Raw genomic sequence first — 25,287 nt, 5'->3', positions numbered from 1 at the left:
TCCTGCCCATCCCATTTTACTGCTGCATCCCATCCCATCCCATCCCACCCCATCCCATCCCATCCCACCCTACCCCATCCCATTCCCACCCCATCCCACTTTACCCTCCGAATTACATCTTAACCCTTTCTCACCCATCCCATATTACCCCCATTCTTACCCCATTCCATTTTACTGCCCAAATTCCATCTTAACCCTTTCTTGCCCATCCCATATTAACCCTGTTCCTACCCCATCCCATTTTACCCCCCAAATTCCACCTTACCCTTCTCCTGCCCGTCCCATTTTACCCCCAGTCCCATATCGTCCCCCCAACCCGTTCTCGCCCCCATCGCACCTTCCTTTCCTCCCGTCATGCCCCGCCCTATTTTGCATAACCCCGCCCATTCCACATCGGACCACGCCCCCTTCCAGCCCCCGCCCTTTCCTCGCGCGCCGCCCTCCGCCCGGGCGCGCCGCGCCGTGGGCGTGTCCTCGGGGGCCGCCCAATCAGCGCCGCGTCCGCTGGTGGGCNNNCCCCGCCGTGCCCATGGCCCGGGGGCTCCGCGGGCTCGCGGGCTGCTCCCCTCGCCTGCCCTCGCCCGGCCCCGCCCAGCCCCGAGCCGCGTCGTCGCCGTTCCCCGAGCTGTTCCGCGGGCTGGGCCTGGATGAGCGGCCTCTGGAGAGGCCCCTCGGTAGGTGCCGGTGGTGAGCGGGTGCAGGGGGCCGGGCGAGCCCCGCTCCCCGCTCACGGCAGCCCTCCTCCCGCAGGCCGGGGCGGCGCTGGCGATTGCAGGGCTGTGGCTGCGCCCGGCCCGCTGCAGAAGGAGGAGGAGAAGGACAAGGGGGCAGCGCTGGTGGCGCTCCCCACGCGTGGGCAGTGAGTCCCCCACATCCCCAGTGCCCACCCTCCTCTGGGTCCTCCTGTCCCCCTCCATCTTTCCTGTCCTTTCTGTGTTCTGCCCCCATTCCTTCTCCCCCTCCATCCCCTTTGTCTCCCCGTGCCCCCTATGTCCGCCGTGTTCCCATATTCCCTCTGTGTTCCCCATCCCCCTGTCCCTCCTGTCCCTTTATCCCAAAACTCTCCTGTTCTGAGCCCCCAGGTGCTGTGGGGCAGGAGGAGTAGGGGGATTTCGGGGGCGGTCATCGCTGGGGGTTTGCAGCCAGGCCACCCCCAGTGTGTCCCCAGCGTGTGCCAGGGCTGACCGCAGCCCCCTGGGGACGCAGGATCCTGTGGAAAGGCAGAGGGGACCCGCTGCCCACCCAGCCTGGACGCGCCGCCACCGCCGTGCCCGCCCCGTGCCCGCCCGGCCCCCAGCCCTGCCCGATGCCCGTGCCCACCCCGGAGACCCCCCCAGCTGCTGCCAGGCCGTGAGTGGCGTCCCCAGCGCCGCGTTTTGGGGTGCTGCCGGGTCGCTGCTGACCCCCTGTCCCTCGCAGGGCCCAGGGGACGAAGGCGGTGGCGAAGGGAGCCGCCATCCCCGTGGGGCTGAACTTCGTGAAGATCCACTGCCAGAACGAAGCTGTCTACCAGTACCACGTGACCTTCAGGTGATGGTGGGGGGCCGGGGTCCCCCACGGCCCCTCGAGGGTCCCCCACAGCCCCTCGAGGTTGGGGTGTCCCCTGGCAGAGCCCTCTGTGTCCCTCCTGCTGTCCAGGCTGCCATGAGGTGAAGCACAACAAAGAGCTCTGGGTTTTCGCCTTCAGGGGGGATTTTTGGGGGGCTGAGCGAGGTCTGGGGGGGGCAGAGGAGGGAGAAAAGCCCCTGTGTGCCCCCAGCCCCGAGGTGGAGTGCAAGGCTGCCCGCTTTGCCATGCTGAAGGAGCAGCACGCCGTGACCGGGGACGTGATGGCCTTCGACGGCTCCATCCTCTTCCTGCCCATCCAGATCCCCAAGGTAAGGGGTAGGGGGGTCTCCCCCTTTTGGGGGTACAGGCGTGCCCCTGTTTTGGGTGGGAGAACCCCTTCTGGCCCTGCCAAAGGTCAGCCTGAAGGCTCAGAGGAGCAGCGACGGGCAGGAGATCTCCATCAACATCCAGATGACCAAAATCCTGGAGCCCAGCTCGGATCTCTGCATCCCCTTTTACAACGTGGTGTTCCGCAGGTGAGAGACCAGAGACCCTCCCTGAGCTCCAGGGTGGGGACCCCTTTCCTGCTCCTTCCTGTCCGTCCTCATCCAGCTCTGCTTTTCCTTGCTTAGGGTGATGAAAATCTTAAACATGAGCCTGGTTGGGAGACATTTCTTTGAGCCTGCCCAGGCCACCACCCTTCAGAAATACAGGTGGGTGCTGGCACCTTCCCACAGGATCGTCCCTGTTTCCCTGGAAACTGGGAAGTGTTCCCAGGTCAGCCTGACTTTGGAGTGGCTGTTCTGAGAAGTTGGGAGCTGGGAAATGAATCCCTGAGTTTTGGGAGCTCCTTGGCTGCTCTGGGTTAAGCCAGGCCTCTTTCCCTCTGGGCACAGCCTCCATATCTGGCCGGGATACGCCGTCAGCATCCGGAGGAAGGACGGGGGGCTCTTCCTCATGGTGGACGCCATCCACAAGATCATCCGCAGCGAGTCCGTGCTGGGCGTGATGTGAGCACAACAAAAACCCCAAAAGCTGTGGGGACTGAGGTGCTTTATTTTCGGGGTAGCACAGGGCGGGAGCGTTCCGTGCCTCTCCTCTTTTCCCAGGCAAACCATCCACTCGCAGAGCCAGAGGTCGTTCCAGGACGAGTGCACCAAGCAGCTGGTGGGCAGCGTGGTCATGACTCGCTACAACAACCGCACCTACCGTGTGGATGACATCGACTGGGACAAGACCCCCAAGGACACTTTCACCCTGGCCAGCGGGCAGGAGATCACCTTCGTGGAGTACTACAGGTGAGGAGCACTGCTGGATCAGCCCGTGGGAGTGGGCAGGGAGCTGTCTGAGGTGGGGCAGTGGCAGCAGGGAGGTTTTGCCCCACAGGAGGGGTTTGGGGCTGGACGTTCTGCGAGATGCGTTCCAAACCGAAATGGCAGGGTTGTGTGACGATGCTGTTTTTCCAGCAAGACCCACGGGATCACCATCAGGGAACTGGACCAGCCCCTGCTTGTCCACAAGCCCAAGGAGAAACAGACACCAGAGGGGAGGGTGAGCTGGGCACAGAGAGATCCATGGGCTGCTCTGGGCTCCTCCAGCCCCTGGGGAGAGCAGGAATTCCCAGCCCCTGGAATGCTGACGTGCCTGTCCCTCCCTGCAGCGCCAGCTGAAGATGGTGCTGCTCGTGCCAGAGCTCACCTTCCTCACCGGCCTCTCCGACCTCCGCAAGAACAGTCGGATGCTGAAGGTCAGAGCCCGTCTCCTGCCCTGCTCCCTGCTTTCCCCAGAGTTTGGGGGGAGCCCTCCCTCACCGCTGGGTGTTCCTGGAGCAGGAGGTGATGTGGGAGATGGTGCAGAGTCCCCAGCAGCACTACCAGCGCCTCACCAGCCTCCTGCGCCGCATCCGCGACACCGCGGACGCCTCCCGGGAGCTGGAGCGCTGGGGGCTGCTCCTGGACACGGATATCTACAGGGTAAGGCCTGCGGGGCTCCTGCCCTCCCCTGGCCGCCTGGCAGTGGAGGCAGCTCCTCAGATTCCTGCTCTGCCCAGACCCAGGGTCACATCCTGCCCGTGGAGCGCATCAACCTCCGGCACCGCTCCTTCCATCCCGCCGAGGAGCTGGGCTGGCACCGCGAGGTGACGAAGGAGGTGCCCATCGCCGTGGTGAGCAGCAGCCTGCCCTGCCTGGGAGGGCTGGCCTGGGTTTTCCTGAGCGCTGCCATTCTGGCTGAGCCTCTTCCAGCACAAACCTTGCCCTTGTTTGTGTTGGATTTGTGCTCCGGCCTGTTTTTCCGAAGGAGCTGGAGGTATGTGGCTGTGGTGTCTGCTTTCCCACCTCATCCCAGGGTGGAGGGAGCCTTTCACATGCAGGAATTGGATGGAATTCAATCCAAATTTCTCTTGGGCTGCTTTTCCTTTCCCAAATTCCCCTCTGTGCTCCAGATTTCTCTTGGGCCACATTCCCTTTCCCAAATTCCCCTCTGTGCTCCAGATTTCTCTTGGGCCATTTTCTCTCTCCAAAATTCCCCTCTGTGCTGCAGGTTCCTCTTGGCCCGAATTCTCTCTCCCGGATTTCCCCTCTGCCAAGCTCCCTGCTGTGCTCCAGGTTCCTCTAGGCCCAGTTTTCCTCTCCCAAATTTCCCTCTGTGCTTGGTAGATTTCTCCTCTCCCAAACAGGAACGTGCCGCACGGATTGGGAGCCGCAGGAACACCCCCAAACCACGGCCTGTCCTGCCTTTTCTCCCAGATCTCCATCAACTCCTGGCTCCTGATCTATCCCAAGCGGCTGCAGCACCTGGCCAAGGACCTGCTGGCAGCCATGAGGAGCAGCTGTGGGGCCATGGGGATGCAGGTGGGACAGCCCACGGTGCAGGAGCTGCGGGACGACCGCATCGAGACCTACGTCAGGGCCATCCAGAGCTCCTTGGGGAGCCAGGTGAGCAGGGGGGACATCCCTGAGGGATCTTTGGAAGGGTGGGATGGGAGCCTAGACCGTCCAGAGCTCCTTGGGGAGCCAGGTGAGGAGCAGGGACAGCCCTGGGGATCTTTGGGAGGGTGGGATGGGAGCCTAGACCATCCAGAGCTCCTTGGGAAGCCAGGTGAGCAGTGGGGACAGCCCTGGGGGACCTTTGGGAAGCACCTGGAGGGACTCAGCCTGCAGAAGAAGAGGCTCAGGGGGACCTTATTTTTCCCTAAAAAACCCATGACAGGAGTGTGGAGTCAGGTGGGGGTTGGGAACAAAGGATAGGACAAGAGGGAACGGCCTCAAGCTGTGCCAGGGAGGCTCAGGATAGACAGCAGGAGGAATTTTTTCATGGAAAAGGTTGATAAATACATGGAAAAGGTTGATAAATACATGGAAAAGGCTGATAAATGGGAATGGGCTGCCCAGGGAGGTGGTGGAGTCCCCATCCCTGGAGGTGTGGCTGTGGCCCTTGGGGACATGATTTGCTGGTGACCTTAGGTTTGGCTCAGTGATCCAGGAGGGCTTTTCCAACCTGAGCAATTCCATGATTCCCCTCAGGACAAGGTGCAGCTGCTCCTGTGCATCATCCCCAGCGGCCGGGACGACGTCTACGGGGCCATCAAGAAGCTTTGCTGTGTGCAGAGCCCGGTGCCCTCCCAGGTGGGCTGGGACCCCCATCCCTGGGAATCCGTGGCTGTCTCCAGCCTCACTTTTCCCTGAGTTTTCCTTCTCCACAGGTGATCAATGCCCAGTCCCTCATGGGCCATCCTGGCAAGATCAGGAGCGTGGTGCAGAAAGTTCTGCTGCAGATCAACTGCAAGCTGGGCGGGCAGCTCTGGGGGGTTGACATCCCACTGGTAAGGCAGGAACACCCTGGGATGAGCCTGGAAGCTCTGGAAGGGGGAGGAGCTGGATTATTGTTGGATTATTTGGGTTCTTGTTGGATTATTTGGGTTCTTGTTGGATTAGTGTGGGCACGGGCTGGATGAACCAGCTGGAGAATCGGGGTTGGCTTCTCTTGGGTGCTCATGAGTCCCTTGGAGCTGGAGGGATCCAAGCCTGGAGGTGTTTGATTTATCCCTAAATCCACCTGGCTGTTTTCCTCCCTTACAGAAGCAGCTGAGGGTTGTTGGCATGGTCTTTATCCCTAAATCCCACCTGCTTTTCCTGCCTCCAGAAACATCTCGCAGTTGTTGGCATGGACATTGCTCCTAAATCCCACCTGCCCCTCTAACCTCCATTATCCCTAATTCCCACTTCTTTTCCCCCTTTCCAGAAGGAGCTGGGTGTTGTGGGCATGGACATTCTCCCTAAATCCCACCTTTTTTCCTGTCTCCAGAAACACCTGGTGGTGGGTGGCATGGACATTGTCCCTAAATCCCACCTGCCTTTCCCTGCTCCATTATCCCTAAATCCCATCTTCTTTCCCCTCCAGAAGCAGCTGATGGTTGTAGGCATGGACATGATCCCTAAATCCCATCTCCTTCCCTCTCCAGATGCATTTCACTGTTGTGGGCATGGCCATTATCCCTAAATCCCATCTTCTCCCCTCCCCAGAAGCAGCTGATGGTCGTGGGCATGGACATCCACCACAGCAGGAGCCAGGGCATGCGCTCTGTCATCGGCTTCGTGGCCAGCATGAACCAGTACGTGGCTTCCTGGGGAAGGGGGGAGGTTTTCCAGCTCTGCCCTGGCAGTTTGCAGGATGTCCCACCCCAAACCCCTTTCCTTGCCCGGGCAGGGGGTGAGGGTGCTGCTCCCCCCGAGCTGCTGCGCTCAGCCAGATCTCCCCGGCGCTGGGAAGGGGCTGGGAATGCTGAGCCAAGGCCGGGTTGGGGTTGCACAAGGCCTCAGAGGACTTTGCCTGGTGCTGGGGGGGTTCCTCCAGGCTGCTCATTCCCCTTCCATCCCCAGCATCCTCACCAAGTGGTACTCCAGGGTGGTTTTCCAGATGCCCCACCAGGAAATCGCCGACAGCCTCCGGCTCTGCCTCTCCCAGGCCCTCAAGCGCTTCTACGAGGTGAGGCCGACCAAAACCACCCTGCTGTGCTTCCACATTCCCCCAAAACCAAGGGAAAAGCTCCCAGGCTCCAGCCTGGATACGTGCAGGGGAGCAAAGCTCCCTGGCAGCCTTTGGACTGGCTGTGGAGCTGGGACAGCTCATCCTTATCTGGGGCCGTGCCTCGGGGTCAGTTTGCTCAGAGGGAAGTGCCACGTTACAGCTCCCAGAGGCTGTCCCTTGTCCCCAGCGTGAGAAAAGCAGCCTGTGACAGGGCAAGGACCAGGGAAAATCCCAGCTCTTGGGATTTTCCCAGAGAAGCCTCATCCCTGGCAGTGCCCAAGGCCAGGCTGGAGCCCCTGGGGCAGTGGGAGGTTCCCTGCCCATGGCAGGGATGGGATGGGATGAGCCTTAAGGCCCTTCCAGCCCAAACCATTCCAGGATTCTTTGATTTGATTTCCCCATCCCTCTGTGGATGCTGCAGGAGCAGCCCTGGACGCTGGGAATTTGCTGGGCAGGAGGGCCTGGAGGGACAGGGAATGGCTCCCACTGCCAGAGGGCAGGGATGGATGGGATATGGGGAAGGAATTCCTGCCTGGGATGGAATTCCCAGAGGAGCTGTGGCTGCCCCATCCCTGGAAGTGCCCAAGGCCAGCTTGGAGCAGCCTGGGGAAGTGGAAGGTTCCCTGCCCATGGCAGGGGGTGGAATGAGATGATTTTAAGGCTCCTTGCCACCCAAATCAGTCTGGAATTCTGTGACGAATTCAAACACATCCCTTCCCAAACCCACCCCAAGCTGCATTTTTTTTTTTCACTGTGGATCAAATTCCCAGCTCCATCCCAACACCCAAACTTCTCCTGAGCAGGGAATATTTCCCCACCTCCCTCAGCCAGCCCTGTGCATGGCAGGGAGGTAAAAAGGAGCTGATTTTCCCCATTTCCCCCCCCAGCTGAACCACTCCCTGCCCATGAAGATCGTGGTGTACCGGGACGGGGTGTCCGACCCCCAGCTGGACACGGTGCTCAAGTACGAGGTGCCCCAGCTCCAGAAGAGCTTCCACACCTTCCAAAATTACCAGCCCAGCCTCGTGGTTGTGGTTGTCCAGAAGCAGCTGAGCGCCAACTTCTACTGCCTGACAGGAGAGGAGTTTGTGTCCCCTCCCCTGGGCACCGTCATCGACCACGGCGTCACCAGCTCGGGCCGGTGAGGGGCACAGCTGGGCTGGGGGACAAAACACCCTGGGGAGGGATAAAAAACACCCCCAGGGGAAAAAATTAACCTGGCTGTAAAAAAAATGGAGATGGAAATGCCCCGGAGTGGGAAAAAATCAACCCTCGGTGTGAAAAATAAGAGCAGCCCAAGGTGCAAAAAAAAAAATGGTTGTAAAAATAGCCCAGGGTGCAAAAAGAACCTCAGGGTGCAAAAAAAAAATTCCCAGGGTGACAAAGAAATTGTAAAAATAGCCCAAGGTGTTGGGAAAAATCCAGCCCAAGGTGTTAATGGTGTGTAAAAGCCCCCCAGTTTGGAAAACAATGATTGTAAAAATACCATCAGGTATTTTGTCATTTATTGTTTTTACAAAATAAAACACTGGGCTGTAAAAGCACCTTGAGTGCAAAAAAAAAAAAATGGTTCTAAATGGTTTATTTATTTTTTTGCACCCCAGAGCACAAAAAAAAACAACCCAGAGTGAAAGAAAAATGGTGGTAAAAACACCCCAAAGTGCAAAAAAATCCCTGTGGAGAGCAAAACTTAAACCCTTGTGGTTCAAACCACCATTCTGGGGTGCAAAAACCAGCTCAGTCTGGGCTGCAGAGCACCCTGAGGTGCAAAAATTCTCATTTTGGGGTGGAAAAAAAAGAGAATTGGGGTTTGTTTTGCCCTCACAGGCAGGATTTCTTCCTGCTGGCCCATCACTCCCGGCAGGGCTGCAGCATCCCCACGCGCTACATCTGCATGTGGAACACGGCCAACCTCAGCTCCGAGCACCTCCAGAGGTAAGGGGGGCCCTGGGACCCCAAAATCCTGCCTGGGGAATGGGGGAGACCCTCAGAATCATCCCGGGGAAATGCAGGAATCCCCGAGTTCCTGAGATCCTGCAGCAACCCAAAATATTCCAGAGGAAAGGGGAGGGACCCTCGAAATCATCCAGGGGGAATGCAGGAATCCCAGAGTTCCTGAGATCCTGCAGCCCCCCAAAATCCTCCCTGGGGAGTGGGAGGGACCCTCGAAATCATCCAGAGGAAATGCAGGAATCACAGAGTTCCTGAGATCCTGCAGCAACCCAAAATATTCCAGAGGAAAGGGGAGGGACCCTCAAAATCATCCAGGGGGAGTGCAGGAGTCCCAGAGCCCCCAATATACTTCAGCCCCCCAAAATCCTTCCTGCGGAGTGGGAGAGACCCTTAGAATCATCCAGGGGAAATGCAGGAATCACAGAGTTCCTGAGATCCTGCAGCCCAAAATATTCCAGAGGAAAGGACCGGGATTTCTGCAGCTGCCCAAGATTCCAGAGCCCCCCCAGTTCCCTGGGCAGGGTTCTTACAGCCCCCCAAAATCCTCCCTTGGGAGTGGGAGAGACCCTCCAAATGCCATTTCTCCCCGTCCCAAAGACAGGGACAGCTAGGAGCAAGTTCTGAGAGAGATCCATCCCCTTTCCTGGCAATCCCAAATCCTATTTCTCCCTGTCCATGGGACAGGGACACCTGGGAGCAGAGAGATCTGCATCTGGATCCATCCCCATTCCCAGCAATCCCAAATCCCATTTCTCCCTCTTCCAGGAGGGATCTGGACCTGGCTCCATCCCCTTTTCCAGGAATCCCAAATCCCATTTCTCCCTCTTCCAGGAGGGATCTGGACCTGGCTCCACCCCCTTTTCCAGGAATCCCAGATCCCAGAGGAAAGGGGAGGGACCCTCGAAATCATCCAGGGGGAATGCAGGAATCCCAGAGTTCCTGAGATCCTGCAGCCCCCCAAAATCCTCCCTGGGGAGTGGGAGGGACCCTCGAAATCATCCAGAGGAAATGCAGGAATCACAGAGTTCCTGAGATCCTGCAGCAACCCAAAATATTCCAGAGGAAAGGGGAGGGACCCTCAAAATCATCCAGGGGGAGTGCAGGAGTCCCAGAGCCCCCAATATACTTCAGCCCCCCAAAATCCTTCCTGCGGAGTGGGAGAGACCCTTAGAATCATCCAGGGGAAATGCAGGAATCACAGAGTTCCTGAGATCCTGCAGCCCAAAATATTCCAGAGGGAAGGACCGGGATTTCTGCAGCTTCCCGAGATTCCAGAGCCCCCCCAGTTCCCTGGGCAGGGTTCTTACAGCCCCCCAAAATCCTCCCTTGGGAGTGGGAGAGACCCTCCAAATGCCATTTCTCCCCGTCCCAAAGACAGGGACGGCTAGGAGCAAGTTCTGGGAGAGATCCATCCCCATTCCCAGGAATCCCAAATCCCATTTCTCCCTCTTCCAGGAGGGATCTGAACCTGGCTCCATCCCCTTTTCCAGGAATCCCAAATCCCATTTCTCCCTCTTCCAGGAGGGATGTGCACCTGGCTCCATCCCCTTTTCCAGGAATCCCAGATCCCATTTCTCCCTGTTCCAGGACGGATCTGGACCTGGAATCCCAAACCCCAATTCCCTCCCTGTCCCCAGGCTGACCTTCAAGCTGTGTCACCTGTACTGGAACTGGCCGGGCACCGTCCGTGTCCCTGCCCCCTGCAAGTACGCCCACAAGCTGGCATTCCTGGTGGGCCAGGTCCTGCACCACGAGCCCAGCGCCCACCTCTGCGAGCAGCTCTTCTTCCTTTAGCCTGCCAGGACCCAGGAATCCGGGATTGCACCGGGAAATCCGGGATTGCGCCTGGAATTCTGCTCCCCGCCCGCTGCCGTATGCCCCCCTGCCAAGGGGGATCTGCCTCAGTTCCCAGTTCTGGTGTTAATTTATTCTTTGTTTGTTGCTTTAGGGGATGCTGGGGATTGCAGCAGCATCCCCAAGGCTGTGGGAATTTGGGAATTCTCCCCGTGGGGATGAACCCAAAGGAATATCCTGCTGCTTTCCAGCCCTCCCAGTACAGGGGCTTGAGTTGATGAGCCCCAAAGTGCTGCTGCTCCCACAGCTCATCCCTGTGCAGGTGCTGGATGAAAATCCCAAAGATTTCAGGGGATTTTTTTCCCCCCCCAGTTTCTTGCATTTCCATGCAGGTTTAAAGTTTTGGGGTTTTTTTTTTTCCTGGGCTTTTCCAAGCTGCTGTTGAACAAAGCAGCTCCAGTTTGGCCGGTTCTCCTGTCCTTGAGGAGTCACTGGTTTTCCAAGGAGAATTCTTTGTGGATTCAGGTCGTTACCCCAGGGAAAGGTTGGAGTTTTCACCTATTTTAGGTGCTTTTTTTGCCTTACTCAAGTTGCAATCCCCTCATTTTTCCCTTGGCTGTAACCAGTTTTTTGGTTCTTTCCAATAAAATCGTTGCTGGCAGCTGCTCCCTGGTGGATTTTGGGGGGGGTGCTGGTGGCCCCATCCTGCCCCTCATTGCCAGGGGCTCCCAGGATGGAGCAGGGACACCCAGGGGACACCAGGGCTGTCACCTTGTGCCCCGGGTTAATCATTTATCCCTGTTTATTTGCCAATCCCAGCGGACTTTGGCAGCGTGGCCCAGCCTGGGGTGGGATTTAGGAACAAATCTTGGTCCTGGGGGTGCTGGGCTGGGGTTTTGGGGGTCCCCCAGCTCTGCCTGACCCCGTCCAGCAGCATTTTCTATCCCAGCTCTGCCTGTTCCTTATCCCTGGCAGCTCCTTGGCACAGGCAGAGGAGCCAGGCTGGCTCTGGCTGCCAGGATTTGGACCCCCCTGGGCTTTTCCAGGGGGTCCTTGGGGTCCCCCAGCCCCACCCGAGGGGTTGAGGGGTGGTCGGTGGTCCCAGGGGTGTTTGGAGGGTCCTTGGGGTGCCCTGTGCCCCTAAAGGGTGTTTGGGGAGGTGCCCCCAGGGGGGTGTTGGGGGAATCTTGGAGGGGTCCTGGGGGTCTTGGTGCCCTCGGGGTGGGTGTTCAGTGGGTTCCGGGGGGTCCCAGTACCCACGGGTGAGTTTTGGGGGGTCTTGGTGCCCTCAGGGTGGGTGTTTTGGGGCAGTCTGGGGGGTCCCAGGTGGGATTTTGGGTGTCCCAGGTGGGATTTTGGGTGTCTCAGGTGGGATTTTTGGGGGTCTCGGTGCTCCTGGGGTGAATGGGGCTCTTTGGGGGTCCCAGTGGCCCAGGAGGGGTGTTGGGGCAGCTTGGGGTTCCCAAGTGGGATTATTTAAGGGGTCCCAGATGGGATTTTGGGGGTTCCGGGTGGGATTTTTTAGGGAGTCCCAGGTGTGGTTTTGGGGTTCCTGAGTGGGATTTTTTAGGGGGTCCCTGGTGAGTTTTTTGGGGTTCCTGGATGGGGTTTTTGGGGGGTCCCGGACAGGGTTTTGGGGGTTCCCGGGTGGGATTTTTCAGGGGTTCTGGGTGAGATTTTTGGGGGTTCTTGAATGGGATTTTTGGGGGTCCTGGGGGAGATTTTTTGGGGGTTCTTGAATTTGCTCTCCATCTTGCTGCTGTTGATAGCTGGTAAGCTGCTACCAGCTGATGGCTTCAGAAATGTTGTTGTAACGACACAAATCATAGGTGCTGTCAGCAGCAGCTCTGAAATCAGCCAGCTGACTCTGTGTGCCCTCTCCTGTTGGCAGAGCTTGTCCCTTGGCTGTGGTGCTCCCTCCTAAGCTGGCCCTGGAGACTTCATGGAGATGATCTCTCTTGGTGACTTCTCTTGGCACATTAAGGGAAAAGAGCTGCTGCAATGACCCGGGTGGGATTTTTGGGGGGTCCTGGGTGAGACTTTGGGGGTCCCGGGTGGTATTTTTGGGGGCTCGCGCCGCTGCACCGCTGAGGGGGCGTGCCTTGAGGCGGAGGGGGCGTGGCCGGGGCAGCGGCAGCCAATGGGAGCGCTCCCCGTGCCGGTGGCCGCGCGTGCGCCCTGCGCGGCCCCGAGCGGCGGCGGCGGGAGCGGGAGCGGAGGTAGGACAGGGATGGACCGGGATAGACCCGGACGGGCCGGGATGGACCGGGATAGGCACGGCAGTCCTGCCGTGCGACGGGGAGCCGGCTGCGGGGACGGGCCCCGCGGGGACGGAGGCAGCGGAGCGGGGGGAGCGGGCTGGGGCCGGCCCCGAGCCCCGGATGGGGATGGGGGATGCAGGGAGGGATGAAGGATGCAGGGAGCGGCTGTTTGGGGTTTGGGACCGGTCCTAGAGCCCTGGGGCAGCCCTGGGAGCTCGTTTTGGGGCAGCCCGTGGGGTCTGGGGCAGGGGAGGGTGCAGGACCCTGTTAGGGGGTGCAGGACTCAGTTTTGGGGTGCAGGGCCCAGTTATGGGGTCTGGCACCACCAGTGGAAGCTCTGGGACCAGGCAGCGGCGGTGGGATGGGGAGAGGGGTGGGATGGGGCAGGGACCGGGCGGCAGCAGCAGCTCCGGCCCGGGGGGCACTGGCAGGAATGGGGGTCCCTGTGGGGTGCGATGCCCGGGGGATCTCCCGGTTCCGCTGCCCGTCTGCCCGGCCCGGGCTGCGATCACGGGGAAGGAAGGGACAGGACTCTGTCCGGAGGCTCGGGGACAGCCAGGGCGTCGGTGAGCCAGGAGCGGCTCCGCTGCCAGCCCCGGGACAGCCGCAGGGCTCCGGGCAGCGCTCCTTGCCGCAGGACTCGTGGGGCGCCGCTTGCTCCGCAGGCCCCGCTGGCTCCCACAGCACCGGGATGGGCCCGGGGCGTGGAATTTGGGGTCCCGCTGGCCCTGTGCCCCCCGCTTTGCGGCAACCCCTGCGCGGGATTTCGGGAAGCTGACGTCGCCGGGGTCACGCTCGGCTGTGCCAGCGGTTTTATTCCCGGCGCCGAGCGGCGGGGGGGATGTGCGGATTGCGGCCGGGACCGGTGATCTCCGGGAAGCGGAGCCCAGGCAGACGGGAAGGCTTTGCCCGGCCTCGGGAGCTGCGTGCTGCTGTCGTGGCATCGCTCCCGGGCACATCCCTCCCGGGCAGCCGTCCCTCCGCGTGGCAGCGGTTTGTCCCCGTGCCCCGGCCCGATAAAGTAGGTCAGGCGCTGGCTCCGGGCTCCCGGAGCGCATCCCGGTGGAAGGACGCCCTTGAAGGTAGCGGCCAGGAGGCCGGGGGGCTCCGGGGGGGTCGCAGCTGGCGGTGGGGATGGCGAGGCTCGCTGTTCTTTGGTGTTTGTCCCGGGATGCTGGGCTGGGTGTGCTCGGCACGCTCCTGCCCTGCCGTGCCCCGGGGTTCCAGCAGCTCGGAGCCCCCCGGGGTTCCAGCAGCTCGGAGCCCCCCGGGGTTCCTGCAGCTCGGAGCCCCCCGGGATGTTCCTCTTCGGGCCCTTCTCTCCCGCAGGGGCGGCTCCTCCACCTCGTTTTGCCCTAAAACGGAGCGAGCCCGTGCAGCGCTGCCCGGCTCTGCCCTTCCTGCCTTTCCTTTGGCAGCGGGGGAAAGTTGAGGTCCGGTTTTCCAGCCTGGGTGTATCCGGCTCAGCCCGGCTTTGGGAGAAACCCCCGGGAGGGGTTTTGGCAGCGGAGAGAGCTGCGTGCCTTGGCACGGGCCGGGCCGTCGGTGTGCAGGGAGCGGGAGGGCTCCCGGTGGCACCGGGGATTTGGGCGGCGCTCGGATGGAAAGGGCAGCCAGCGGGACGTGCGGCCAGCCGGGACAAACCTTTGGCACGTTGGGCTGTGTGCCAGCACCTGTGGGAGTCACCGGCAGCCTGGATGTCCCACGGAGCCCAGGAGGACCCACCTGGAAGGGTGGATTGGGATAGAGAGGCAGGGGAAGGGGTTGGGCTCGCTGGGGGATGCTGAAGAGGTCCCTCGGGTCCCCCCACCCAGCGGGGTGTTCCCAGCAGCAGCACCGCTCTGGATGGGCTCCCTCCCTCGTTTTGGGAGGAGAGGGGTTAAGTCAAAGCATCCGAGCTAAGCCCTAGCAGGAGAAGGCTGAAAGCTCCCGGAGAACAAAGCTCACAAAGTGGTGGTAAGCTGGTAAAACCTGTGGGAATGTGGGAGCCTTCAGGGGCAGTGGGGTCCTGCATGGGGAGCGGGGTCCTGCAGGACCCCAGAGCCCTTCGGTGTGGAAATCCTGGCCTCAGGTTATTTTTGGAACAATTGCTTGGCCAGACTACAAAAATGTCCTGGATTTTGGAAGAGACTGGAGCCTGTGAGCCGCCAGCACAGGCCAGGCTCTGCAGGGTGTCCAGGGCTGGGTCGGGAGCACCAGGAGCCCCTCCAGGGGGATCAGGAGGTGCACCTGGAGCCCCACACTGGGACTGGGGTGGCTGCTACATTGATGGAGGTATTTTCTCCTTGCCAATCCCAAATTTGCCATCCACCTTGCAGGGAAGCTTTCCCAGGAAGGCAGCCTGAGCTCCAGGCTCTTGGGTGCCTCCCAAGGTGGACGTGCAGGTCGTGCCTGGCGTCCCCTCCTCTCCCAGAGCCCCCTCCTTTGCAGCCTGGGCTGTGCCACCCCTCTTTTATCAATTGCCGGCCCATATGAAAGGGACAGAGAGGGCAAGGATTGATTCTGGGCAAACACTATAAAGGCACCTACAGTTAGAGCGGGGAAGCAGTCGGTTCATGGTAATTATCCTGGTTAAATTATAACCTAATGAACAGGCCACCTCTGTCCCCGGGGCTGCCGTGTTCCTCCGAGCGCTGGCATTGCCGTGTGTGTGTCCCAGCCCCGGTGACACCGAGGGGACCCACGCGTGGCCGCGGCTGGAGCGTGACTCCTGCAGAGCTGATTTGGGGCTGGCACAGCTGGGTTTTGGTGCAGCCCTGCCTGCTTCCCGACCATCCTGCTCTTCCCAGGGTCCCCGAGGTGCTGCGGAGCTGGAGAGCCCCCAGGAGCCGTGTCCTGGCAGCCCCCCACGGTGAGTGAGGGGCTTGGGGTGGCTCAGGGGGGAGGAGGAGGAGGGCATTGCATGGAAAGATTGCGGAAAAAAGCTGAGTTCTCCTCAGGATCCGGGTGCTCGCAGCGCTGTTCCCGCTTTCCCTGAGGATAAATCCATCGCTGGGGTGGAGGAGCCGTGGTTGGAGCGCTGGGAATGCCAAAGCCAACAGCAGTGTGGTTTTTCTCCCAGCATCCCAGAGGCACCATGATCCCCAGCGTGGGCCCCCGGAGCTGCTGCCTGCTCCTGCTGCTCTGCCTCCTCCCCTGCCCGCAGGTCCGGGCGGGCAGGGACAGCCCCGGCGTCTCCGCAGCCTCCTTCCTGCAGGATCTGCTCCAGCGCTACGGGGAGAGCCAGACCTTGAGCCTGAAGCAGCTCAAGGCCCTGCTGAACCGCCTGGATGTGGGAGTGGGACACGCCAATGTCTCCCGAACACCTCAGCAGCGCCTGAACCTCTCCCGTGTAAGGAGGGGACCCCCAAAACCTCCCTGTGGGCCCCCAAAACTTCCCTGCAGAGTCCTGAGATCTCCCTGCGGAGCTGTGGGGGTCTCAAGGCACGTTTCTGTCCCTTCCCTCCCCCAGTGCTTCAGCTCCGTGGAGCTTTTTGCCATCCACAACCTGAGCGAGGGCTCCGCTGTGGGGCACAGCGAGTTCAAGGAGTTCTGCCCCACCATCCTGCAGCAGCTGGAGTCGGGGGCGTGCGCCTCCGAAAACCTGGAAAATGAGGAGAATGAGCAGACAGAGGAGAGCAGGCCCAGCTCAGCTGAAGGTAATTGGGGTGCTGGGGGGGTGCTACAGGCACTGCCTGGTTCTGGGCACGGAGACTGGGGACATGAGGAACAGCCAGTTCCCACTCCTGGGAGTTTCCTGCCTCCAGCAGCTGGCAATCCTGACCGAGTTTTCCTCTCTGTGGATCTGTGGATGGTGCCATGGTTTGGTTTTGCTGGGATAACCTCTGTGCCTCCAGGATAGCTGGATGAGGAGGGGACTCTGCTGAGGGTTCCCCTGGGTGGGAAGGGGTGACCTGGAGGGACCTGCTGGCCTCCAGCCACCAGCAGATGCTCAACCAGCTCCCGCCCATCCTGGTCCTGACGATGCCCAAGGTCTTGGATCAGCTGCCCTGAGCACAGCTTGGCCTCTCCCACGCTGCGGCTGGCTCGGGAAAACCTTTTCCAAGGAACCCTGTGACTTCATTCCCACCTTCCCTGCACCAAACACGACGGTTTTGTCGCAGCTGGAGCATCTGGAGCACAGGGAGCAGCCCCGGAGCCTTTCCCACCCGCCCGGGTCCGGGCTCTCCGAGAGCCTCGGTAATGTCTGGCCCTCGTTTCTTCTCGTTCCGCAGTGTGGGGCTTTGGTTTTCTCAGTGTGTCCATGATTAACGTGGCCTCCCTGCTCGGAGTCCTCATCGTCCCGTGCTCCCAGAAGGCCTTTTTCAGCCGGGTGCTGCTGTTTTTCATCGCGCTCTCCATCGGCACGCTGCTCTCTAACGCGCTCTTCCAGCTCATCCCAGAGGTGCGGTAGAACGTCCCTGCCTCTCTCCCGTCTCCAGGGCAGCTCCGTGGGTGCCCTCTCTGCCTCCACCCCGCCGAATCGATCCGACCCCTCGTCACCCGAGGCTCAGGGCTTGGCTCAAGGGGCTGTGCAGGGCTTTTCTCACCCCTCTGAGCACCAGGAAACCCTCAGTGTCCTCCGTCCCTGCCACGTCTGGGGAATGGGAATGTGCTGGGAGAAGCTGTTTGCTCCTGCTCTGGGTGTCCAGGAGTTTATCCCTTGGAGGGATGCGCTCAGCCACACTTGTGGCAGCAGTACTGGCATGAGCCAGAGGGAAAAAATGTGAAATATCCATGTAAATATCATCAGATATCCATATAAAAGCATGGAGAACAGCCTAGAGAAGCACTGGCTTCCTCTGGAATCAGCCAACTTTTACAAATCCTTTAATTCCCTTTTTTTCCCCCTTACCTGATTTCCCAGCCTGATGTTCCCACAAGGGTTCTGGCTTCCATGAGGTTTCCTGATGCTCTGATGGGACCGACAGAAATACTGCAAATTAATTGTGTTGTAATTGCGCAGTTCTGGAGCTGAATAAATCCACCCGAATTGGAAACCTTTGGAATGTTGTCCAGGTGCCTCTTCAGAGGATGAGGTGGATTTGGCACATCCAACCTTAAAATTCCAGCGGGTTTTTCCCCCTGGCGTTGCCTGTTTGCTGCCGGGCAGCGAACGCCTCATCCGTGCTGGCAGTGGGATGTTTTTCCAAGCTTTTCAGCTCCAGAACTGCAACTTTTATTTGCTGGACATAGAAACCAAGCACCTCTCATTCCTGATCTGCCAGGAATTGAAATGCCAGAGGTACGCTCCAGCCCCCCCAGCACCCGGAGCGCCCCGGCAGGGACCGGCTGCAGGACAGGGCTGGAGCGTACGAGGTGCTCGGGGGACCCGGATGCTCTGTGGCTTGGGAATGACCCAGGGAGCAGAGCTGGGCGCTGGCTGGGACATGGCCTGGCTGCCAAAACTCAGCTGAGATTCCCAAAGCCGCCGAGCGCCGGGTTCGCCCTTTGGAGGTGGCGCCAGATGAACAACAATCACTAATGAATGTCCTCTTCTCTCCCTCCCTCCTCTCTCTGTCCTGTCGGTGTGGATTCCTCCCCTGCCCATCCCCACGTTGATCTCGTCCCTTCCCGTCTCCCGTCTCCCGGGGTGGGTTTGGCTCTGCCAGTCTGGGGTTACGGTTTCCTCTGCGTCTCCGTCATCTCCCTGTGCTCGCTGGTGGGAGCCAGCGTGGTGCCCTTCATGAAGAAGACCTTTTACAAGCGGCTGCTCCTCTACTTCATAGCTCTGGCGATTGGAACTCTCTACTCCAACGCCCTCTTCCAGCTCATTCCCGAGGTAGGGAGAGGACTGGCGGGTCTGTGCTTTTCTCTCTCTCTCTGGGGCTGTTTCTGTCTCTGGGCGCTCGCTGGCTGGACAAGGGGAAGGCGGCATCGGAGGGGAGCCCAGAGCGAGGTATGGAGGGCTGGAAGCACCTCGGAGCTGGAGTTTGGAAGGGAGTGGCTCCAGGGAGATCCCCGGTCTGCTTCAAGCAGAGAATCGTTGTTTTATTGTCTTTTCTGGCTTTTTCTAGCCCTGGAGGTAGGTTCCCCAGGGGGTTTGGTATCCCTGCCCCAGGGCAGGTGCTGGATCCAATGGCTCAGGGCACAGCCGGCCTGGAGGAGGGAGTGAGGGAGATGAAAGGTGCACAAAGGTGTTTCCTGGGCTTGTCCCCAAAGCAGCTGCTCCTCAGAGAGAGCTCAGAGCTGTGTCACCCCTCCAGTGTCACCCCAGGGGCAAAGGCAGATGAAGGACACTGCCAGGGCCTGCTCCTCATCCTCTCCCGGGTCCCCTCCTGCCTGCAGGCATTTGGATTCAACCCTCAGGAAGATTATTACGTTTCCAAATCCGCTGTGGTGTTCGGGGGCTTCTACCTCTTCTTCTTCACGGAGAAGATCCTGAAGATGCTCCTGAAGCAGAAGGACCAGGTGAGGTGGAGCAGGGGATGGTGGGGTGGGAAAGAGCAGGAATTTCAGGGTAGTGGGGCAGGAAAGAGCAGGAATATTGGGATGGCTGACAGCCCTGAATCCCTGATCCTGCAGCACCACCACGGGCACAGCCACTACGGCCCCGAGGCTCTACCCTCCAAGAAGGACCGGGAGGAGGGGGTCACGGAGAAGCTGCAGAACGGGGACCTGGACCACATGATCCCACACATCACCAGCGACCTGGAGTGCAAGCCCCCCTCGGGGGATGAGAAGGCCGTGGTGGGCTCCCTCTCTGTCCAGGTGAGCACCTCATCCCGTGGCATTGTGGCAAAATCCCACCTGTCAGTTAAAACCAGTTCTGCAGCCCAAATTCTCTGTGTGTGGTGGGACCAAACAGGGCAGGTTTAATGATTAGTGGGGTGGTTTTCCCATCTGGAGGAGGGATCAGTGACCCCATTTGGGTGCTGATCCCCATTTTGGGGTGCTGTGGCAGGACCTGCAGGCCTCCCAGAGCGCGTGCTACTGGCTGAAGGAGGTGAGGTACTCGGACATTGGGACACTGGCCTGGATGATCACGCTCAGCGACGGCCTCCACAACTTCATCGACGGCCTGGCCATCGGCGCCTCCTTCACTGTGTCTGTTTTCCAAGGGATCAGCACCTCCGTGGCCATCCTCTGTGAGGAGTTCCCACACGAGCTGGGTAGGTGACTCCTTGGGGCTGCCCCTGCTCCTGCTCGCTGTGGAGTCTGTCCTTTGTCCATCCAGAAAGGCAGATTTGGGGTGGAATAAAGAGTGATGCTGCTGAGAGGGGGGAGAGGGAGGGCTGTAAACTGCTCTGAGTAATCGCCGCTCTAAAAATAACGAGGTAATATGATGTCTGAGATTTAAATTTAGATGGAGGCATCTGAAGACAAAAAAAACCCTCAACACCTCCTTGGTTTGGGAGGGGAGAGGCGGGTTTGGGTGGGAATGTCTGAATTTGGAGTGGTCACTGGAGGGGAGGTGGGTTTGGGTGTGAGTCTGTGGGTTTAGGGACAGTGCTGTGGTCAGTGAGTGGGAGGCAAGTTTGGGTGTGAATGTCCAAATTTAGGGGCAGTTGAGGAGAGAGGTGGGTTTGGGTATGAATGTCTGAATTTAGGAGTAGTGGAGAGATCAGTGCAGGAGAGGCAGGTTTGGGTGTGAATGTCTGAATTTAGGGGCAGTGTGATGGTCAGTGCCCAGTGCCAGCAGCCACAGGGAGCCCACACTTGAGCTGGCACATGCTGTGATGTTTGGGGTGTTCTGTGCACTCCAGGGCTTGGACTCTGATCCTTTGTGTCCATTCCAACTTGGGATATTCCGGGTTTCTGAGTTCAAGCCGGTGCTGTCCCAGTGCTGCTGTCAGCCCTTCCCTCCTCATCCTCCCACTTTCTTCTCCCTCAGGGGACTTTGTGATCCTGCTCAATGCTGGGATGACCATTCGCCAGGCGCTCTTCTTCAACTTCATCTCTGCCTGCTGCTGCTACGTGGGCCTGGCCTTCGGCATCGTGGCTGGCAGCCACTTCTCTGCCAACTGGATCTTTGCTCTGGCTGGAGGGATGTTCCTGTACATAGCACTGGCTGACATGGTAAATCCTGAGCCCCAAATCCTGAGCCTGGAACCCTGAGCCCTGGGATTTTTTTCCTAGGAAAAGCTCTGCTTTCCCTCAGCCTGCAGGCACGGCAGGGTTTGCTCTGTCCCCTTGGCACATGCAGATATCTCTGCTTTGCTTTGCCTGGCTGAAACCCTCAGGATGGGAGGCTGGTGGATGTTTGCTGAGGAAGGATGGGGCTGTCACTGAGCCCTGCCATCCCAATGTTTCCCCCTGCAGTTCCCTGAGATGAACGAGGTGAGCCGGGAGGATGAGCAGAACGGCAGCGCCCTGATCACCTTCGCCATCCAGAACGCGGGGCTGCTCACGGGCTTCACCATCATGGTGCTGCTCACCATGTACTCAGGGCAGATCCAGATAGGGTAGGAGCAGCCCGAGCTGCAGCCCTGATCCAATTTTTCCATGTTTTTTTTTTGGGGGGGGGGAAGGGTTTTCTTTTTTTTTTTCTTTCCTTTTCCTGCTGCAAACATACGACGGTACCTGTGCGGGCACTGACGTCACACTACAGGAGAGACATTGCTTTGAAAGCTATTCCATGGATTTTTTTTTCTGGTTTAAGGCCGAGGGGAGTGGAATTCCCCCTTTCCATAGGACTGACCTGACTTTGTCCAGTGTCATATCCCTTCTCTCCTCGCCTCTCCCAGGAAGGATGCAATGGGGAGACGGGAGCTGCTCCAGCCGTGCTGCTCCTCTCGCTGTGCTTGGAGCGTTCCCATGGCACACGAGGCTGTCCTGACCCCTCTGCGGGGTGTGCTGGGGACAGACAGGGACAGACCCTTCTCAGAGTGTTCCCCACAGCCAGCCCTCAGAGCTGTGCTCTCCGAGGATGAGGAGGTTCATGATGTCACCATCATCTGACTGCTTTTGCTCTGTTTCAGCCCGGACAAGGCCCTGGCAAGAGCAGGGTGAAGAGGGCAGGGGTTTTAAAGCACATTTTGGGTGTCAGTGCTTAGAGCAGAGCACACCAAACTGGGTTGGAGTGACACTTGGGCTGCTGGGAGAAGCCTGCCAGGATGCCCTGACCCTCCCTTCAGTCCATGCTGCTGGAATGAGGGGCAAACCCCAGCTCCTCCTCCGTGAGGGCTGCTCAGAAGGGGATGAGAGCAGAGCCCTGCCCGGCCGCAGGCTCCAGCCCAGGGATTTCTCCTCAGGCTGTGTCCAAGCTCACGGTGACACCCAGGAACAGCCACCAGTTTTTAAACAGTGCTAAGGTTCAGGGTGGGGTGGGGGGTGTTTTTAAAAGCAAAACTCAGACTGTGAACCTCTTTAGGTTGCGTGTTCCCAGCCTTAGGGAGTAGCCAGAGAAGGGTGTTCCAGGCACTTCCCAGCTCTGCCTCCGGGCTGGCGTTCCCCAGATTCACTAAGTGAATTACTTATTATCATATTGATAAGGTTGCCCACCCCACCTGTGTTGCTTGAGGTTCCCTCACACACCTTTGGCCCCCAGACCCCTCGTCCTGTACCTGGTGTGAGCTTGTGGCCGTGTGGATTCAGGGGAATCCCTCGTGGTTTGGTGCTGGATTGGGATGGAGAGGTGCAGGTGCTCTGCAAGTGTTTGTGAGGTGTCTTCCTTCACTGCCCACCTGTGCAGGTGTGTGGGGTGTGACAGGGTGGTGGCACTGTGCTGGAGCAGAGGCTCCCACACCTTCCCTTCACCCTCTGAGGACGGCAAACCTGAGGCTGTGCCAGGTATTATTCCTGCCCATCTCAGGACAGAGGGCCCTGGCACAGGCTCAGCACCCCTGGCAGCGTTTTACCCTGGCTGGATCTCTGTAATCCCTGAATTCCTGTAGTTCCCAGCTGGGTGATGTTCTTCCTAAGCTCCCAACAGCTGTCACTGAGCCCGTGCCCTCTGGCACTGCCAGGATCCTCATGGATCATCACCTGCACTCTCAGTGGCTTTTCTAGTCTGGGTATTTGTCCCCTCAGCACCCTCCAGCTCTTGGCTCTGTCCTGCACCCCAAAACCTAAATATCAATTCTGGAGGAGCCTTTTTGGGGTGACCTGAAGGTGCCACACGGTCCTCGTTTGATTCCCTCAAGGAGAGACGGGCTCTGCTTTGTCCTGTCTGCTGTCCCTTGTGAATTGCCACCACAAGTCACTTTTGCCACTGGAGCAGAGCAGCGTGGCCTGTGCTGGCTGGGGCAGTCATGAAATTCATCACCTGGCAGGCATTCCCTGTGCTGCAGGTTCCAGGGCCGAAGGGGCATTGGAAACACTTTTTCCTTGCTTGAGAGAGTCAGCTCCAGCTGACTGCCTTGATGTGGAAAATCTGACTCCTTTCACTGGCACAGGTGCCCTCTCCCCCCTCTCAAGGAACCACTTGGAAAACGCTGTGTGGCTGGCAGGGCACAGGAGCTGCATCCTGGCTGGAAAAGCCTCTGTGGGGGAGGACAGGGGGAAATGGGGCGTTTGTCCCCTTTGGACTGTGCCTGGGAGGTCCCCGGGAGCTGGGAAGTGGCAGAGAGCAGGGCTTGGCGTCCTCAGAGCCGGCAGGATTCACTGTGGGCATCACAACCTCTCGTTTCCAGTTTATCCCTGTTTCCTGAGAAATCTGCAACCCGGAGATTTGGGATTGGGGGGGTGAGAATCGAGGCTGCCCTGCCACCAAGGAGAGCTCCTGTTCCCCCTGGGCAGGCTGGCACCTGCCAGTGGGAAAGGGCTGGGAACCCACCCAAACCGAGCCCCTCGTGGATTTTCATCCGTGTCTCCTTCCCCTCGAGTTCCATCTCAGTATTTCAATTACAACTCAGGTGTTGTAGGAGAGAAACAAAGAGCGTTAACTTAAATGTCACGTGAATTGTACAGATATTTGTAAAATTCCATAAATAAAATATATTCTGTAATGACGGAGGGTCCCGGGCGTGCTCCGCAGTGAAATCTCCCGGCTGGTGGGGGATGGAGGGGTGGGAGCGCTGCTGGCTCAGGATTTTTCCAAGGGGAAGGCTTGGAGCCGGGCTGGGTGATGCAATCCCGCTTTTCCAGCTGGATTTCCCTGGCTGTGCAGTGCGGCACGGCTGACGGAAGGTGGCACTGAGAACCCCCAGCCTGCCCGCATGGCACGGCCTTTGCGGCTCCAAAAACCCTTCCTCAATTATTTATATATATTTTAATTTTTTTTTTTAATTTATCTGAAATGTATTTCCAAGCCCTGGTTTGGCTGGGAGGTGTGGGATGCTGGATTTGTCCCCAGCTCACACTAGCCAGGCTCCTGGCAGTGTTTGTGTCCTTGTTTTCCTACCCTCCATTAGGGGAAAAAAAAAAAAAGCAACTTTGCTTTTCTACTTCCCCTTTTTTGCCTTTTTCTATACCATTCCTCCCCCATCTGCCAGCTCTGAGCAGCAAACTCAATTTTTAGATACCCTGTTGCAGCTAAAGAAACCAAATCTTGATATTCTGAGGTGTTTTATTTAAAAAAAATAATGTTTTATTAAGCAAGGAAGGTCACAGTGAGCATTGCTGCTGCTCATCAGCACTTCCAGGGGGGCTTTGGGTGGGCTCTTTTCTGCTGCAAACTCCTTGTGTTCTGCTGAATGCCTGGAACCTGAGTTACCTCCGAAAACGCTGCTGGATGGGGTCATGGAATTCCTGCAATGGTTTGGGTTGGTTAAAACCCATCCAGTGCCATCCCATGGCAGGGACACCTTTTACTATCCACAGTTGCTCCAGCCTGGCCCTGGACACTTCCAGGGATCCAGGGGCAGCCCCAGATGCTCTGGGAATTCCATCCCAGCCGTCCCCACCCTCCCAGCCGGGAATTCCATCCCGGTATCCCAAGCAGCCCTGTCCTCCTCCGTCCTCAAGCGGTAGGTGCAGAGCATCATCCGTTCTTCCTTTCCATCAAAAATTTTCTGTCTAAGGAGTATCAGCTCTGGAGCCAGGCTGGGAGTGTTCAGCTGGGGAAGGGAAGGATCCAGGGAGAGCTCAGAGTTTCTTCAGGGCCTGAAGGGAGCCAGGAGAGCTGGAGAGGGGCTGGGGACACCGGATGGAGGGACAGGACCCAGGAATGGCTCCCACTGCCAGAGGTGGGTTAGATGGGATATCGGGAAGGAAAGTCCTTTCTTAATGACTTTCCGGCACCTTTCTCCATCAAGGCCAGCTTGGAGCAACCTGGGACAGTGGGAGGTGTCCCTGGGCACGGTAGGGGTGGCACTGGCTGATCCTTACAGCCCCTCCCACGGCAGTGTGGAGTCCCACCGCTGTCCTCCCGCCGTGCCCGAGGGCTGATCCCGAACAGCCCCAGCGCCATCCCCGCGCTCCCCCCTCAGCGCCGCCGCCATGTTGCCCCCCCGTTGCTTAGCAACGCCCCCTTCCCCTCCAAGATGGCCGGGACGGGGGGAGCGCAGCGCCGCGGAGCCGCCGCCGGGGCAGCCCAGCGGGTCCGCCGGGAGCACCCGCGCGGCCCCCGCTCCGGGTGAGGGGAGCGGAGCGGGGCACGGCGGGGAGCGGTGCCGCCGCCGCCACCATGTCCGGGCGCGGCCACAACAAGCTGCCGACCACCGAGCGCATCGTCAAGGGTGAGGGGGCGGCGAGGGCGCCCCCTGCCTGCGCGGGGGGCGCGGGGGGGCTCGGCGGAGGGGGGCCGCGAGAAATGAGGGGCGAGCGAGGTTTGGGGGGGTCCCCAAGCTGGGGGAGCCCCGAGAAAAGGGAGGGGAGTATGCTTGGTTTGTGGGGGGGCGGA

General features: G+C 59.3%; 3 protein-coding genes across 10 annotated transcripts in view; all 3 read left to right on the top strand.

Annotated features, from left to right (window-relative positions):
* The first annotated feature begins 529 nt into the window (after positions 1-529).
* On the top strand, positions 530-10,385 carry PIWIL2 (piwi like RNA-mediated gene silencing 2). Its single transcript, XM_041424727.1, has 21 exons — positions 530-674; positions 751-852; positions 1,179-1,350; positions 1,420-1,530; positions 1,760-1,877; positions 1,963-2,084; positions 2,181-2,261; positions 2,445-2,558; positions 2,658-2,846; positions 3,015-3,099; positions 3,209-3,295; positions 3,381-3,521; positions 3,599-3,712; positions 4,296-4,484; positions 5,073-5,174; positions 5,252-5,371; positions 6,072-6,160; positions 6,429-6,534; positions 7,464-7,717; positions 8,404-8,511; positions 10,167-10,385. Exons 1-21 carry the CDS (start codon positions 530-532, stop codon positions 10,321-10,323), a joined length of 2,706 nt encoding a protein of 901 aa, XP_041280661.1. The 3' UTR covers positions 10,324-10,385.
* A 2,118-nt stretch (positions 10,386-12,503) lies between these two features.
* Positions 12,504-23,455, top strand: SLC39A14 (solute carrier family 39 member 14). Of its 3 annotated transcripts, none has more exons than XM_041424889.1 (10): positions 12,504-12,542; positions 15,374-15,435; positions 15,646-15,915; positions 16,036-16,222; positions 18,176-18,345; positions 18,852-18,974; positions 19,089-19,274; positions 19,468-19,675; positions 20,398-20,582; positions 20,826-23,455. In XM_041424889.1, the coding sequence occupies exons 3-10, from the start codon at positions 15,661-15,663 to the stop codon at positions 20,970-20,972; spliced, it is 1,461 nt and encodes a 486-aa protein (XP_041280823.1). In that variant the 5' UTR covers positions 12,504-12,542; positions 15,374-15,435; positions 15,646-15,660; the 3' UTR covers positions 20,973-23,455. The 3 variants fall into 3 exon arrangements, with proteins under 3 accessions (XP_041280823.1, XP_041280822.1, XP_041280824.1); XM_041424888.1 differs by lacking the exon at positions 12,504-12,542 and adding an exon at positions 12,999-13,666; XM_041424890.1 differs by lacking the exon at positions 12,504-12,542 and adding an exon at positions 14,158-14,540.
* A 1,488-nt stretch (positions 23,456-24,943) lies between these two features.
* The window catches only part of PPP3CC (protein phosphatase 3 catalytic subunit gamma), a 38,516-nt gene continuing 38,172 nt past the window's right edge, over positions 24,944-25,287 (top strand). For all 6 annotated transcript variants that reach the window (XM_041424815.1, XM_041424813.1, XM_041424811.1 and 3 more), the window contains exon 1: positions 24,944-25,123. In XM_041424815.1, coding sequence (XP_041280749.1) covers positions 25,072-25,123 — 52 coding nt within the window. In that variant the 5' untranslated portion in view covers positions 24,944-25,071. The remainder of the gene's footprint in view (positions 25,124-25,287) is intronic.

The sequence above is a fragment of the Onychostruthus taczanowskii genome, unplaced genomic scaffold, assembly GCF_017590055.1.
Source record: "Onychostruthus taczanowskii isolate IOZ18803 unplaced genomic scaffold, ASM1759005v1 scaffold84, whole genome shotgun sequence".
Classification (NCBI taxonomy): domain Eukaryota; kingdom Metazoa; phylum Chordata; class Aves; order Passeriformes; family Passeridae; genus Onychostruthus; species Onychostruthus taczanowskii.
The sequence above is the reverse complement of the archived record's forward strand: the minus strand, read 5'-3'. Positions and strand labels throughout refer to the sequence as shown.